Source organism: Tiliqua scincoides, chromosome 4 (assembly GCF_035046505.1).
Source record: "Tiliqua scincoides isolate rTilSci1 chromosome 4, rTilSci1.hap2, whole genome shotgun sequence".
Classification (NCBI taxonomy): Eukaryota; Metazoa; Chordata; class Lepidosauria; order Squamata; family Scincidae; genus Tiliqua; species Tiliqua scincoides.
In genome coordinates this window covers 21,871,733-21,887,682 of record NC_089824.1, presented here as the reverse complement: position 1 = coordinate 21,887,682, position 15,950 = coordinate 21,871,733, and the positions used below count along the sequence as shown (strand labels likewise).

General features: G+C 47.0%; 1 protein-coding gene across 1 annotated transcript in view; it reads right to left on the bottom strand.

Annotated features, from left to right (window-relative positions):
- Positions 1-15,950, bottom strand: part of ANGPT1 (angiopoietin 1) — a 162,086-nt gene that overhangs the window by 68,247 nt on the left and 77,889 nt on the right. The window contains exons 2-3 of the mRNA XM_066625014.1: positions 13,122-13,277; positions 10,621-10,742 (exon numbers count right to left, since the gene is read on the bottom strand). Of these exons, the coding sequence (XP_066481111.1) occupies positions 10,621-10,742; positions 13,122-13,277 (278 nt within the window). The remainder of the gene's footprint in view (positions 1-10,620; positions 10,743-13,121; positions 13,278-15,950) is intronic.

The following is a 15,950-nucleotide window of genomic DNA, read 5'->3' as shown; positions in this document are numbered from 1 at the left end:
AGGGTCTCCAAACTTTTTGGCCAGAGGGCCACATCAAATATCTGGCGCAATGTTGAGGGCCATAAAAAAATTTAAATATAAATTAGAGATGGAACTTAGATTAGTGAATAATTGAATGAATGGGCTCATTCATTCAACCTCTCCAGCCCTCAGAACACACTCCAAAAGCAACCAGAGCACCGCTCTGTTCGTGTTCGGTTGAGTGGGCCAGAGGCTTTCAGTGGACAAGAGGCTGGTTGCGGGTTGGAGAGAGGCTCACTGCGGGCTGCATCTGGCCCACGGGCCAGGGTTTGGAGACCCCTGATCTAGGCCATCAGGGCAGTGGCGTCACTAGGGTATGCGACACCCAGTGCAGGAGACCAGTGTGTCACCTCCATGATGCACTTTCTCCCATGCAGTGTGGTAGGCGTGGTGATGAACTATTGCCCCACCCCACTGCTTTTTAGGCTATACCTTTTGATAGAACACAGATATTTCAGGTTGGTAATTATTCCTAATACCAATATCATTAGGATGGTATTATTCCTAATAACCGTGATTTTAGCGATTTTGATCACTAATGCTTGTCACACACACACACACACCCGCGCATGTCACCCGGTGTAGCCCACACCCTCCAGTGACACCACTAGATTGAACCCAGGAGTTTCTGCATTCAGAACAGATTAACTATGCCCCACCCCTCCAAGTTAAGGTGCATAAGTAGGCTGAATCCATAGATAGGAATGTCATCAGGTCTTACTAGACCCAGGGAGTGGCCTGCCCAGTGGACACAGGACCGGGTCCTGGAAAGGCATCGGTGGGACAGGGTACAAGCTGTCAGCCCATTCAGCAGAGTGCACCTGCATACGTTGGAGCAGCAGAGAAGCAGCAAGGCATGGCAAATGTCTGCAGGTGCCTTCCCATCTCCCAGATGTGGGGGCTGAGGACTCAGAAGGCGACCAGGCTGGGTGGGTAGAACCAGGAAGGGGGAGGGATCAACCAAGGCCAGGGGACTATAAAGAGAGGGTCAGGACTAAGAAAGGGTTGGAGACCAGCTAGATTGGAGGTGCCAGAGCCCTCTAAGGTTGGAGAAGGCCCTAAGGTGGCATAGGGCAGGGCCTCTGCGAGGAATTTTACCAAGGGGTATGAAGTTTCTTTTGGGCCCATTTGAAAAGGGGAGGGGTGAAAAAAGCAGGGGAGGGTGGTGATGGGCGAGCAAAATGGGAGCAGGGAGGAGCAAAACAGGGTGGGGGAGGACAGCTGGAAAAGTTTTTGAAACCCAGGTCTACCCACCCATGTGGCATCCGCAGCTAGACAGAGTAATATGAAAAGCAAAACACACTCCTAAGCCTCTCTAAAATCTTCCAAAAATCCTGCAGAAAATTAGCATCATTATATTTAGGATCACACTAGAATGGAAAGTGTCTTGTGCATACCAAAACCTGCTTCTGCAGCAGCTGTAGTCCTGCAGCTGTGTCCCTGAGCTCCTGTACACTGCTTCTGGTAAGCGGATCCACCAGCAAAGAGCCTCTGTAGCAGGCCAGTTTCCTCTCAGATTTGGCGCTGTGTTAAAGAGTGTCATGTTTGCATTCCTTGGCCCAGTGCATACGGCTTGCAGAAGCAGCCGCTACCATGCCTGTGGTAGTGTCCCCAGCATCCCATGTGGGTAGCGAATCTGGGTGAGATTGGAGAATGTAAGATCCCAGGAAATCTCTGGGACGCTTTGGAAATCTGAGGTGCAAACAGCCTAAACGGATTCACTCACTTTGACCATAATGGCAGGTGTATGGAAAAACACATGACTTGGATGTGTAACAATGAGCAGGGCTAGGTGTTGATAAACAGAAAACAATCAGGAACATGAAGAGAGAACCCTAGCAAGACTCCGAAGTCAGGAAGAACTTGGGCTTGCCGCATCTCTGACTTGCTCAGTTTTCAAGAGCTAAATCCGGCCCAGAAAACCGAAGTGGAGGTGTCCAATATGCCTTGCGACACAAGGACAAAAACTGGCCGTTCAGTTGACCCCAAAGGCCTCGCATCCAGGTACATGGAGGAAACCACAAGGGGATGCATTTCCATGTGCAAGAGAGCATTTTGTGCATGCATGACCGCTAGATCCCATAAAGCAGGTGCCCAAAGTGATCCGATGCCATCCCTGTTGGATGCTAATGCAGAGAAGGCCCTGTCTGCCAGCAAACATCCAGACTGGGGAAACGATTGTGTTATGGCATTGATTTTGCGGCAGTGGTTGTTATTGATCAGTTATTTACTCTCTAATTTAACTGTGGATGTCTAAATGCTGCGACTGCTAAGATACTTGTTTTCATGCATTATAATATAAACATGATTTAAAATGATAGAAGGCTGGGCATAGCCTGCTCTCTCCCTGGGGCAGGGCTGGTCCATCCATGAGGCCAACTGAAACATAGCCTCAGGCAACAGGTTGGTGGGGAATGCTCATCTTTGCCTATTTGCCTCCACTGCTCCTCCTTCTCCTTCCACTTCCTGGGAGGGGGGGAAAAGGATGGGGGAGGGAGGGATGGATGGATTGAAGGGCAGAGGGATGGATGGATGGATGGATGGATGGATGGATGGATGGATGGATGGATGGATGGGGGAGGGAGGGGGATGCATGGATGGATTGAAGGGGAGATGGATGGATGGATGGGGGAGGGAGGGGGATGCATGGATGGATTGAAGGGGAGATGGATGGATGGATGGGGGAGGGAGGGGATGCATGGATGGATTGAAGGGAAGAGGGATGGATGGATGGATGGATGGATGGATGGATGGATGGATGGGGGAGGGAGGGAGGGAGGGAGGGAGGGATGGGGAGGCATGGATGGAGGGAGGGAGGGATGGGGATGCAAGGATGGATGGAAGGGGAGAGGGATGTATGGATGGGGGAGGGATGCATGGATGGATGAAAGAGGAGAGGGCTAAATGGAGGGAGGGATGAGGAGGGAGGGAGGGATGGATGGGGATGCATGGATGGATGGAAGGAGAGAGGGATGGAGGGATGAGGGAGGGATGGGGATGCAAGGATGGATGGATGGGGAGGGAGGGAGGGATGGGGATATATGGATGGATGGAAGGGGAGAGGGATGGAGGGATGGATGGAGGGAGGGAGTGAGGGATGGATGGATGGGGATGGATGGAAGGGGAGAGGGATGGAGGGATGAGGGATGAGGGAGGGAGGGAGGGATGGGGATGCAAGGATGGATGGATGGGGGGAGGGAGGGAGGGATGGGGATATATGGACGGATGGAAGGGGAGAGGGATGGAGGGATGGATGGAGGGAGGGAGGGAGTGAGGGATGGATGGATGGGGATGCATGGATGGATGGAAGGGGAGAGGGATGGAGGGATGACCGAGTCATGCCAGTGGCTGAACCGCATCCCAGCCCCCGGAGCTGGGCGTGTTGCCTGCTTTGCTGGGGAGATGGCCGAGCTCCCGGGGACCAGGTGTCGTCCCTGCCCGAGTGCTGCCGCCTGCGGGGTCTGCTCGGGGCTGTCCCTTCTCCCTCCCTCCGCGGGCCGCCAGCGCCAGCCCCGGCACTGGGGGACACAAGGGGGCAAAAGGGGCAGCGCGGGCGCCTCGGGGTCCCGGAGCTCGGCGGCCCTTGCCCGGGAGGCCGCAGGAAATGCCCGGCGGCAGGGGCGAACTCCTGGCTCAGCCACGGTCCGCATCCCTGCGGCGGACACCCCCCCCGCACGCTGTGCCGGGAGGGTGCGGGCCGCCTCTTAGCTCTGCTGCCGCGTCCCGGGTTCTCCTGACGGGCAGCCCCGCGACGTCACTGCTGCAGCGCTCCAGCCCCGCCCACGCCAGGTGAGCTACCTGCGCTCCACCTGCCCAGGCTCCTCGCAGCGCCCCCTTCAGGTGGGCTGCGCTTGGGACGTCAGCGCGGGGGCGGAGGGGCGCCCCACCTACCGCTGTCCAGTCCCTCGGTTCAGCCCCTCAACGCAGGCAGGCAGGAGACGCTCCTTTGCCCCCCCCCACCTCCAGGGCGCTGCTGCAGCGTCCCCACCTAGCCCCTTTTCCCCTTCCTGACCCCCCCTGGCTGGGTGACTCTCCTCCTCCTGAGAGAGGAGCCCCAAGAGGCCCCTCCCTCTCCCCCTCTCTCCCGCCCCCGCCCCCCAAGCAGGACTGGTCGTACCTGTGCCTGCTGATGCCAATGGACAGCAGCCCCCAGGAAGGCGCCCCTGCCTGCAGCAGTCCAGCAGGGCGGGGGAGGGGGGAGGAACTTTGCCCTCTTTGCCCCTTTGCAGCCTGTCAGGAGCTTTCAGGCCCCAAAATGATGGCACCTGGGCTGGGCTGCAGACCTATAGGGTGACCCAGGCAGGGTGCTTCACCACTCCAGAGAGCTGGCCAGGAGAAGGCCCACCTGCCCGCAGAACCTGTGCAACACCACAAAAAGCCCCCCCCCCCCCACACACACACACCCTGAGATCCAAGGGTGGGGAGGGAGAGAGTCAGCCAGCCAGCCCCTGTGTCCATTACCCGTCTGAAAGACATCTAAGCTGTCAGGTGCCAGTTATGATGGCAAAGAGTTCCACAGACCAATCAGAGCCAGGCAGCCCCTGTCCAGCCTTCCCATCCAGCACCTCTGTCTTTCCAATCCACTTTAAAAGTCATCTGGCGTGTCTGTGCACTCACATTTTTAAATTATCTGAAAATCAACTTGACCTGTGTGGTTAATGCACACAGCATTTACTCTCTCTCTCTCTCTCTCTCTCTCTCTCTCTCTGTGTGTGTGTGTGTGTGTTAAAAACGGTCAGGTGAAGCTTGCAGGGAGTGGGATGACTGAATGGGGAAAGAGAGATTGAAAGCCCAATCCTATCCTTTCCCCTCTACTGGTGCAGCCACACAGAAATGTGCTGTGTCCAGCGTGAGGGATGGAATGGGATGCTTCAGAGGGGAAAGAGGATTTAAATCCCTATTAGCCTCCTGCTCCTGAATGGGTCTCCTTGGATCTGTGCCAGCTTTTTAGTTGGCACAAGTCTAAGGAGACAAATGGGGTGGGGAGGAGAGGATAGAATCCAGTGCATACCATCGCTGCTGGATCCACCTACTCCCCCAGCATCCCTGCCCCCCATTCTCCCCCCCCTACTTTGTTTCAACCTCTCCCCACCCTGGTTTGCTCCCTCACTGTGACGTAAAGCACCATAATGTAAAGCACTCTGGGTTTTACCAACATAACATTGGGCTGCCCCACAGTTAACTGTCCGTTCTTTAAAACATTTTAGCTAGGAACGTACATTCTGTATGTCATGTTTCCACATAGATTCCTCCAGTTACAGTGACATGAGGAAGGACTGGCAGGAGACAGTAAAAGAGGAAGCTGAACCCTTTGCAAATACTTTCTCAGTGTAGACTGACATTTTGTGAAAAAAACAGTTCTCAATTAGTCACCTCATATAATTTCTTTACCCATTTTCAATCCTTTCCACACAGTGCTTCTCTACATTTCCTGTTCCTTTGTGCTGTTTGTATTTAAAGAGATATAATAGTGAAGAGACTGTTTTCTGTGACTCTTTCTTTGTGCCTTTTAAAAATGTTTGTAAAACTACATATAACACATTCTCCTGCCTGTCTGAAATTTGACAGGTCTGATCTCGGAAGCTAAGCAGGGTCAGGCCTGGTTAGTACTTGGATGGGAGACTGCCTGGGAATACCGGGTGCTGTAGGCTTATACCATAGTCTTTCGAGCCTGAAGGTTGCCAACCCCCACCGATCCATGGAGAATGCCTATATGCCTAAAATTCTTTAGCCATTTAATGGAACATGGGGCTGATGGACAGCTGGGTCTCCCACAGATACCAATGGGAAGCAAAAATCAATGAGAATACAGTAATAATACTGAGGGTGCAGTCCTAACCAACTTTCCAGCACTAGCATAGCTATTCCAGTGGGGCATGTGCTGCAGCCTGCAGTTGGGGCGCAGCCCTCCAACCTGCAGTTGGAGGCCTCCTCAAGGTAAGGCAATGCTTGTTCCCTTATCTTGTAGCTGCATTGCCCTTACTTCGCTGCTGGAAAGTTGATTAGGATTGCACCCTGAATGAAATAAATATCTGCATCATACATACATTTGCAAGGCTGTGTTTGTTGCATTCACAGTTTATATTTTTAGGTTTTGACTTAAAATGATACGTGAATACTTAAAAAAATCTTTTTGTGGTAAGATGTCTCTGTAACAAAAATGGAAGCCAAGCTACTTTATGAACAATTCAGTATCGCTTTTAGCCACTAGGAAGGGGTACCACAAGCTGAACCTGTTGTTGCGCATTCAGCATGTTTTGAAGGAATGAATTAGGGGTCATTTCAAACAATCTGGTTTCCTATGTGAAAAGCACGTAGAAAAAAGCACTGGAAGCAATGTAGGTTTTTGTGTGTGATGATCATGAGTAGCTTTGAGTACCCTGTCTTATGTTCCTTAACTTAAAGCAGCCTACAAAAAGGGCTGGACTTCTAGCCCTGAATTTTATTGAGTGAATGTGTGGAGAAAATGAAATGCATAAGGATCATGAGACGTAAGCTGCCTCTCTCCTTCTTTACTGGAACTGCTGCTTTCCATGTGAGAAATTCATATTATTTAAGAAGGCCTTTAGTTGTTGGGTGATCAGGTTAAAGGTGCAAATAATAATGTGTTGTTTTTATGGTAACTTAACTCTTCATTTGGCAGTACAACCTATATTATATAATGTTGTCTAGTCCATTGATCTTAATGAGGCCCGAAATCAATTTTCCACCATGGAAATGATGCGTTAAATTTGTCAGGATGTCACGCAGCAGGAGCAGTACCTAACCATGCTCATAAACTTCACCGTTACGAAGGGGTGAGACAGATTGCAGGGAGGCCAATGTAAAGACTTCCCATTGTGGCTTCTGTCTGTGTGAAAGGTGATGAAGTAGACCATGGAGATGGCACAGATGATGTTCCCCCTGCGGGATGAATTGCTTGATTCAGTCAATTTCCTTTGCAAGGTACAGGCTGGATCTGCTAATCCAAACCAGACCATGCCTACAGCTTAAAGAGAATTTTAACTTCCAAGTTCAGAGGTGTTTGGGAACAGGATGTGGACCAGTTCTGTCTGTTTTTTTTAAACATCAGTAGGATTCCTGAAGTCTGCATTTTGTAGTACAGATAACATAATTTACTCTGTCTTTGATCTCCCCAACAGGTACAGAAAAATGTCTTCACAGGGATAAATGCTCAACATATCTCCTACCTATTTTTATTTTATATGTATGAGTGATTATAAGTATGAGTGATATTCATTGATTATTCTTTGATTATACCTATCCAGCTGATTGCTTTCACATATAGTCAGTTCATCAATCAAGAAAAGCGTATATGAACAAAGGTTTAAACATTTCTTCCCCTGGTACTGCTGTTCTGATCCAATTCAGGAATAACACAGCTGCTTTGAAGTAAAAAATTGGGAGATCTCATCACAAATATTGCACATTATGTCTGCTTTTCTCCTTTAGTTTCAATAAAGCTGCAAAAAAAATTACACATAAGGCTTTGTGTTTTTCTCTTGCAGCCAATATTAGAGCACCAGATTTTTTTTGACAGTACATTATACTCACACCAAAGATATTTGGTGAAGAGATCATAATATATCTGCTGTGGCAGTTCTTGTGCCAGATTCTCTAAGTGATTCTTTAATGGTTGAGCAGCCATTTATCCCTGTGCATGAAAAAGGACATGTTTTATGACAAGGGGCCACTCCATATTCAGGCAGCCTAGTCCTAACCTGCACAGGAACAAGCAGTCCAACTGGCCTGTACCATATCCAGTGCAGGTTAGGACTGGTGTGACTTGGAGTAAGGGAATATTTATCCCCTGACCCCATGTCATGTGACTATGGGACTACTTGGATCTGTGCCAGTGAAATTGCTGGTGCAAATCTGAGCAGCCCATTATAAGACCAGGCTGGCCAGGAACGGAGTTAGGATAAAACATGAGGTTCCACAGCTGACCCAATCTCCCTCCTGGGCCTGATCTGCCCAGCATTCCACCCTTCCCCACCCAAAAATGCCCCCTCACAATCTCTGATCCACTCTCCTGCCACCCTCCAACCTCCTACACTGGCCTCCCTCAGCAAGAGGGAGAAACAGCAAGAGGACACAAGAGGGAGAAACAGCAAGAGGACATGTGTGGTGGGTACCATCCACCTGTTCTGTTCAGTATCTACTCCCAGGTAGGTGTGTTTTGGACTGCACCCCTAATCAACCAATAGCTAAACTTTCCAATTTATTGGTTTGTGGGTTACAACTCACCATATGGTCAACAGTGAAGTTTGCAGAACAATGGAGTATGTTAGCCCAGATGTTCCCACTCAATAGTCAAATGAAAATACCGTCTTTCTTCAGTAGTGAAAAAATGTGATATCTAAAACCAGGAAGTACAGTTTCTGTAACTCGTCTACCCTTGTGAGTTTTTTTTAAAAATGGATCAGGCTCCATTCTGCTTTTCCTGAACAAACTGTTTCTACTTCCCTCCCTTGACTGCTTGACAGTTGGGTTACTTTTCAACACATTCCTGCTCTCCGCATACAAGCCCGCACAATTTCAACACATTATAGGTCATGTCAATGTCAGTACAGTCACATACAGGTCAGGGCAGCACAAATTTATTTGCTGCCACATATATATTTGCACCATGAGAAAGAGTTAGGTTATATATATAAATGCAAAGCACAAAGTACACCAGTCATCACCTTTATGAATTTCTGCCTTCTGCACATTCTAAATAAATACTTATGCTTAAGTTGATAATTGGTAGGTCAGTAATACAATCGGAAGGTCAGTGGGTTAAAAGCCACACACATTTCCACTTCAACACAGAAGCTTTGTAATGGGAAGGCAGGTAATTCAATAATATATGAGTGAAACTTGATAGAGAACATTAACTCAAGGACTCAATGATTACAGCTCGTTATTATGGATCACTGGTCTCTTTTTTGAGAAAATTTGCCTGAACTTGTAGCTAAGAGCCCCTTCATATATATATTCACATCAGTGCAGTGGCCATTTTACCAAGGCCTCTTTTTCCGCTGTTATGGTACAGTGTTTGAAACCATGTGGGGGGAGTCAAAGGGCCTTTCCACCCTGTGATTTCCCTGAGTTACAATTAGGTGGAAAGGATTTATATGCAATTTGCTCCACCCATGAAGTTCTGGGATTCAAACGTTACATAAACAGAATGGGAAGACACAAGACACCATGGACAGTGGCCATCAGTCTGCCCTTGTGATGCATACATGGGGTCCTAAGGGTGCTTATTGATGACCGAGTTAAGCCCTTGATGTCTAAAATTATCACTTGAGAAGCAGGTCATTAGAAATCACATGACTTATAAATCATCCTCTACTTTCCTAAAAGAAGTCAGGGGAAAGAAAGAAAAAAGAAATGCACGGGCTGGTAAAAGAGCCTGTGGGTCCATTCAGTTCAAGTTAGTTCACTCTTTGTTTTGCATGAAGCTGTTCCTGGGCCCTTTGAGGAGACCTTGGCAAAAAACGCAGAGCCGTTTGCAAAATGAACGTGAAGTACTTTCAAAGAACACAAAAAGCAGTCCAAAGCAGTGTTCTTGTTAGTGACTCACTGGGTTGATTTGGGGATTCATAACAATATCAGATTTAATTCTTCCATTTCTTCCTTTTTTATGTGACACTCCCCCACCCCCCATGAAGCAATCTCTTTCTTAAGATAACATGAACCCTGCTGTACTAGGCAATGGTTCATTGTGTCACATATCCAATTCGCTTGATCAGACTATTTATCATTCCCTCTGACAGCAAACCTGATGGCCCTGCGCTGACCAGGAGGGCAATGAAATGTGGCCACCCAAAGAGAAAATAGGAGTTTCTGCTTACCCAGAGGAATCCCTGGGTATGCAGAGAAACACTAGTTTGTAAAAAGGAGGAGATGGAAGCCAATCCTCTGCAATCCAAGCCAAGATGAGGATTGAGCATGCCCAAACGACACTCACAGAAATAGAAATTAGAAACATTTAGGGCCCAATCCTATCCAACTTTCCAATGTGGATGCAGCCACAAATGCAGCCCTGAGGTAAGGGAACATATGCCACCTTTAGGAGACCTCTGTGACTCCCCCCCCCCACTACAGGATGAACCATGTGCTCCACTGGCATGGCTGCATCAGCAGTGGATACTTGAATAGGTTTGGGCCCCCAAACTCTTGACAGTGATAGAAAAAGATGAGAATGAAATTACTGCTGAGTTCCAGACCAGCTGAGCAGTCAGTTTCAAAATCTCAGTGACATGGATTTACCCTGTTATAGCACCATGGGGTTCATTTTTCACTGATACAGCATGGGAAGGGAGGGTTTAGTGCCCCATGCTGGAATGGTAAAGGTGATGGCCTCCCCTGTCATCTCCCCCCACAACACTGCTTCACATGAATGCACAAGATTGCTGATGCTAAGCAGGTCTATGACTGGACAGTGCTTGGATATGGGAACCCGACAGAAGCCACCTTGAGTTCCATGATAGAAGACAGAACAGAAATGCCATAAATACAACAACGTTGTCAGAGAAGACGACAATTGTCAGGGAAGACCGCAGAGGTGAACACAAGGACCTTACAATGAAGCAGGCATCTTCTCCTCACCTATTTTTCTCATGAATTTTTAAGATTTCATGGGTCTGTTGGAGGAGCTGTTTCTCCAGCTTGTAGGTAGATAATGAATTCTCCAGGAGCTGGATTTCGAGTCGAGATGTCTGATTCAGTACCTTCAGGAGGCAAACAACAAAAATGGTACAACTTGGAATAGTTTGGCATGACTCTTAATGTCAACAGAAAAAAAAAAGAACATTGGTATGTAATCTTATTGCACTTACTACAGCAAGAGGATTTATATTGTTACTATAATAGTAATAACTATACAAAGTGTACTTAACTAAGCAGCCTGCCAGAGTATCTGGACAAAATGGAAACCAATGCGTTATTCAAGCCAATCTGTTCTCCAGCCATTCTGTTTACAGAGCTTCTAGCCCTATCATCATTTCATGGTTTCTCTTCTGCTAGGTTTGGTCTGTTTTTATTGATTTTTTAATTGATTTTTTTATTGATTTCACTGTCATAGCACCCAACAGCACCCAATAGCACCCATAGCACTGTCATAGCACTGTCATAGCATAGATTTTGTGCACCTCTGTGAGAGGAAGACTGAAATCCTCCTGTGTGTTTTTCATTCTCAGTGGGCTTCATTGGAACCTTATCATGTAAACACTTCTGTATCATAATCATTGATACTCTTCTTACACTCGTAGTTGCAAGATTTAGCTATGGGGGTGTAGCAGCCATGCCAGTGTAGGAATGTAAAAACATGCCCTTATTTATCAAGGCTATTGGGTGAGTTGATTTTGATGTTCTTGTTTTCTTGTAAAGCAATGAAAATACATAGCCTCTGCAGTCACTATTCTCTAAGTCCAAAAATATAATTTTTTTGTTCCAGAGCTTTCCTACACTCCTATTACTTATAAGCTACATGAAACTTTTATTATCCCTTCTATGGAAAACGAAGAAGCTGAGAACTTGATTAAGACTATATTGTCATCACCGTGTGTTCACCTCTAGCTAGAGTAAATTAATCGCTCTTCCTTGTATAATTGATCTGGTTTCTCTGTATGCAGATGTGCATTTAAGTAATTGTTTTGGGAAAGGATACTGTAAACGTGTTTCAAGTATACAGAAAAATATGATCCATCTCCAGCACTCTACTGGAACAACTAGCTGGCCAATGTAACGATTACGCACATGAACACATTCGTTTAAAACAAAAAGTCGGAATGCACAGTGACTGTGAGATACCTTGTAAGGTAAAGGGGAAGGAGTGGTGAAGAATTGTGAACTAATAGATAAAATCAGCCTCTCCCCAAAAAGAGGGCTCTTGATGAGCCTGGGCTAATTGCCATGTGTCACAGCTTGGACTGCTGATCTTAGAAAGTTCCAAGTCTCCTTCCATGTTGATGATGGGTTATCTACAGGCACTATAGTTAATAACAGCACCAACTGTTACCCTACACATGCCCAATCTCATCTGATCTCGGAAGCTAAGCAGGGTCAGGCCTGGTTAGTACTTGGATGGGAGACCGCCTTGAAATACCGGGTGCTGTAGGCTTATACCATAGTCTTTCGAGACTGAAGGTTGCCAACCATTATAGTTAATAAACAGAGATTCTCTGGTTCTCTTAGACCGGGGCATCTAACTCCTTTTGTACAACAGGCCAAATTGCCCTTTCATTGCATCACTTCTGCAGCTCAGAGGTGCTCTGCAAAGTGACACCTCAGGAAAAGTAGAGCTGCTGAAAGGGTGACCTATGTGAGAAATGGGCTCTCGTAGAGCCTCAGCCGCTTCACCCTTTCTCACCCCTCTTGGTCTGCCTCCTCCCCATTACCGTTCCTTGCCTTCCAAGAAATCTCTCTGGCTCTCCCTCCCAGAGCCCCAGCAGAAGCAGTGCTGCTGAAAGGGTGGCGCTGGGAGAGCCCAATTATCATGCAAGCTGCCCTTTCAATAGTGACACCCCATCACTAGGCAGAGGCGGTGCTGCTGAAAGCATTGCCCATATGATAATTGGGCTGTTCCAGCTCTTGCCCTTTGAGCAGCACCGCTTCTCCCAGTGTGCCACTTTGCAGCTCAACAGCTAAGAGCAGCTCAACTGCAAGGAGTTTCATTTGTGTTCAAGGTGTAAATACACCACAGGTACAGCAGATTCCCAATGAAGCAACAATCTCATGGAGAACCAAAGCATCAAATGGTGAGCGGTCATGCCTATCAAAGGCACTTCAGCTCTTTGAAACACCTTTATTGCACTCAATGCTTTTCACGTTGACAGCGAGTGGCCAACTGTGTGTTTGATCAACTCAGCAGCAGCTCCCCTTCTTGGCTAGGCAAGTCCAGCAAACACATGCAGAGTGAAAAATAACCATGCAACACCAGGTACAAAGCGAGTGCCTTGAGCCAGTATGCACTGCTGTTGTCAACAATCAAGCTGAGTGCATGTTTGTATGTGTTTCCTGGATGTGTTGAGAAGCACAGTAGGTGGGGAGGAGGCACTGAAAGGAAACGAAGGAAAATGGTCATGTTGTTAATGTCCATGGACACATACCTGGGTTTCAACATCTGTAAGCTTTCTTGTCTGCTCTGCAGTCTGGCTGAGGAGGCTGGTTCCTATCTCCAGCATGGTGGCCGTATGGTTCTGGACAGCATTTTGCTGTAGTTGAGCCATCTCTGACTTCATGTTTTCCACAATGTAGTTTTCAAGCTGTGGAACAGAAAGGTAAGACTTCTTTTTTAAAGAAGGGAAAGAACAGCAATAACTAGAACAACATGGACTTGAGTGAGGTCATGGCTAACGTGGGCCAAGGGCCCAGAGAGCCTTTGCAAACTGCTGCTTAGCCCATGCTGAAAGATTAAACCTCCTTGCACATCATTTGATATTTTATATCATCTGGTGACTTATTCAGGGACATGCAGCTTCCCTTCCCCCAAATAGCTTGCAGGGGGGAGGAATGGATGATCTTGAGCTCACAACAACCTTGCAGGTAGGTTAGACTGAGGGCGATTGGCTCAAGATCATCCAGTGAGCTTTATAAGTGAGGGCTTGAACCTGGCTCTCCCAAGTCTCATGGCCCAATCTTGTAGTGCACCAACTGGAAGGCCACGTGCCTGTGAAGGGGCAGGAATTGGGGTAGGACAGGGGCAGGTTGCAGTGGCACTGTGTTCACCATTTCCTGAGCACCTGTCCCAGGTCAGACATCCCCCAGCAAGCTCTTCAGAGCTATACCAGCTTCAAAGGATGGTGCTGACTGCTGAATCATAGCTGCAGCCATAGTGATTCTTCTTAGCTAGGGGTTTCGCTATAATGCATTACTTAGCTCAACAGAAAACAGATATTTCATATTTCTAAAATGTTTTCATTTTAAGCACATTTTTCACATTTGTATCCTCCCCTTCCTCCAAGAAGTTTATTCACTGTGCACCTGGAAGAAGCTTCAGCTCAGAGATAGAGCACAAAGCACAGGTTTTCCATTTAGCAGGCACCAGATTCCATCTCTGGCATCTCCAGGTAATAGTGGGGAAGATCCATCTCTGTCTCATGCCCTGGAGAGATGATCAGTGGAGCTGAGCAGTGTAGACAATATTGAGCTAAATCAGGGGTACCCAAACCCTGGCTCAGGGGCCACTTGCAGCCCTTGAGGAGACCCAATCCTGCCTGCAAGGAGCCCCCAGTCTCCAGTGAGCCTCTGGCCCTATGGAGACTTGCTGAGCCCATGCTGGCCCAATGCAAATACTCTCAGTGTGAGGGTGACTGTTTGACCTCTTGCATGAGCTGCGGGATGAGGGCTCCTTCCACTGCCTGCTGTTTCACGTCTGGGGTGCAGCAGCAGCAGTGAAGGCAAAGCCAGTCTTGCTTTGTGTAAGGCCTTTTATAGGCCTTGAGCTACTGCAAAACCTTCTTTCAGTTATATAAATTCCATCTCTAATATATCCATGTATGTAAATGTATGTAAATTTATTCAAATTCAAACGTTAATTCTTTTTTATTCCCGACCCCTGACACAGTATCAGAGAGATGATGTGGCCCTCCTGCCAAAAAGTCTGGATACTCCTGAGCTAGATAGACCAGTGAATTGATTATGTAAATATCCTTTGTTCCTAACTGAACCATCGGCTGCGTAAGACACAGAAGGTTAGGAGGGGGTGCAAGGCCTACGGTCATTTATTGAACTTCATAAGCCTTGATTAAATGTGGATCGATGTGGACAGTGTCTGTCCACAGTTAGAAAATATCCAAGCGTGAAGTGAACATTTGAATTCCAGTTTCCCCAGTCTATTCAACATTCTAGCTCCTCTTCATTCCGTCTCTTAGGCAATTGGCCATACTTATTTCATCATGAAAATTGGCCAAACCCATAAGAATTGGCCATGCCCATTTCATCACGAAATGCAATGCAATGGTGTCCTTCCCCGGCAACATTCTTCCATTCTGTACCCTTCCAACACCATGACTGAACATAGTATTTATACTTAGGAATCAATCCTGCCTTTCCGGAAACAGAAGTTCACTGCAATTTCCCTTGTAAAAATCAATCATCCGATGCACTTTTGCACAGCAGCTGATTCAACAAGCGATGTGATGGGCCATATAATAAAGTCAGTGGGGGCAAATGAACTCTTACCTTTCCTTAGCCTCTAATGTTGCCCCAGGGACTACAAAGAGTGCCCCAAGTTCTCGATGTCGGATGGGAAAAACATTACATGCGCAATGGCGAAGCTGCGTTTACATGTCTAGCACTGAAACTGCTATTTTGAAAAACTTACAATGGAAAGTCAAGCAAAAATACTCAGTGGTGGCAAACTTTCGAAAGAGCAAATTATCTGAGATGTTTGGGAACTTAAATGGAATTAACTTTGATCATTTATTAAATGATGGCATTCTTTGCAGCACTGTGTTTGGTAGGACTGCTTTTATAAATGGTATGTGTCACAATACCTCACAATGTGTCACAATACCTCACAATATCTCACAATGCCTCTTGGAAAGACCACATAGCTCAGATGCCCATGTATAATATCAAAACAGGTTTCATGGAGCTAGGCCATTCCTACCCTGAATTCCCCCAATGCAGCCACACCAATAGGGTGCACACTGCATCTGTGAGTGTGTGTGTGTGGGGGGGGGGGTAGTTGAAAAGGTCTCTATTGTTCACTTATCTCTGAGAAAGTCTCCACTGCCACAATGGGACTATAATCCATTTAACTGTATTTTAAAATGTGAAGGAAGGGGTCGTTTTTCTTAAACTAGTCAACAGCAGCTGTTATGTTTTGGCGCAAAACACTACCACAATGCTGATTAGGTGGTATTATTATTATTAAATATTTATTTAATTAAATATTGATTATTAATATTAGTAATAATAATAACCCAATAAAC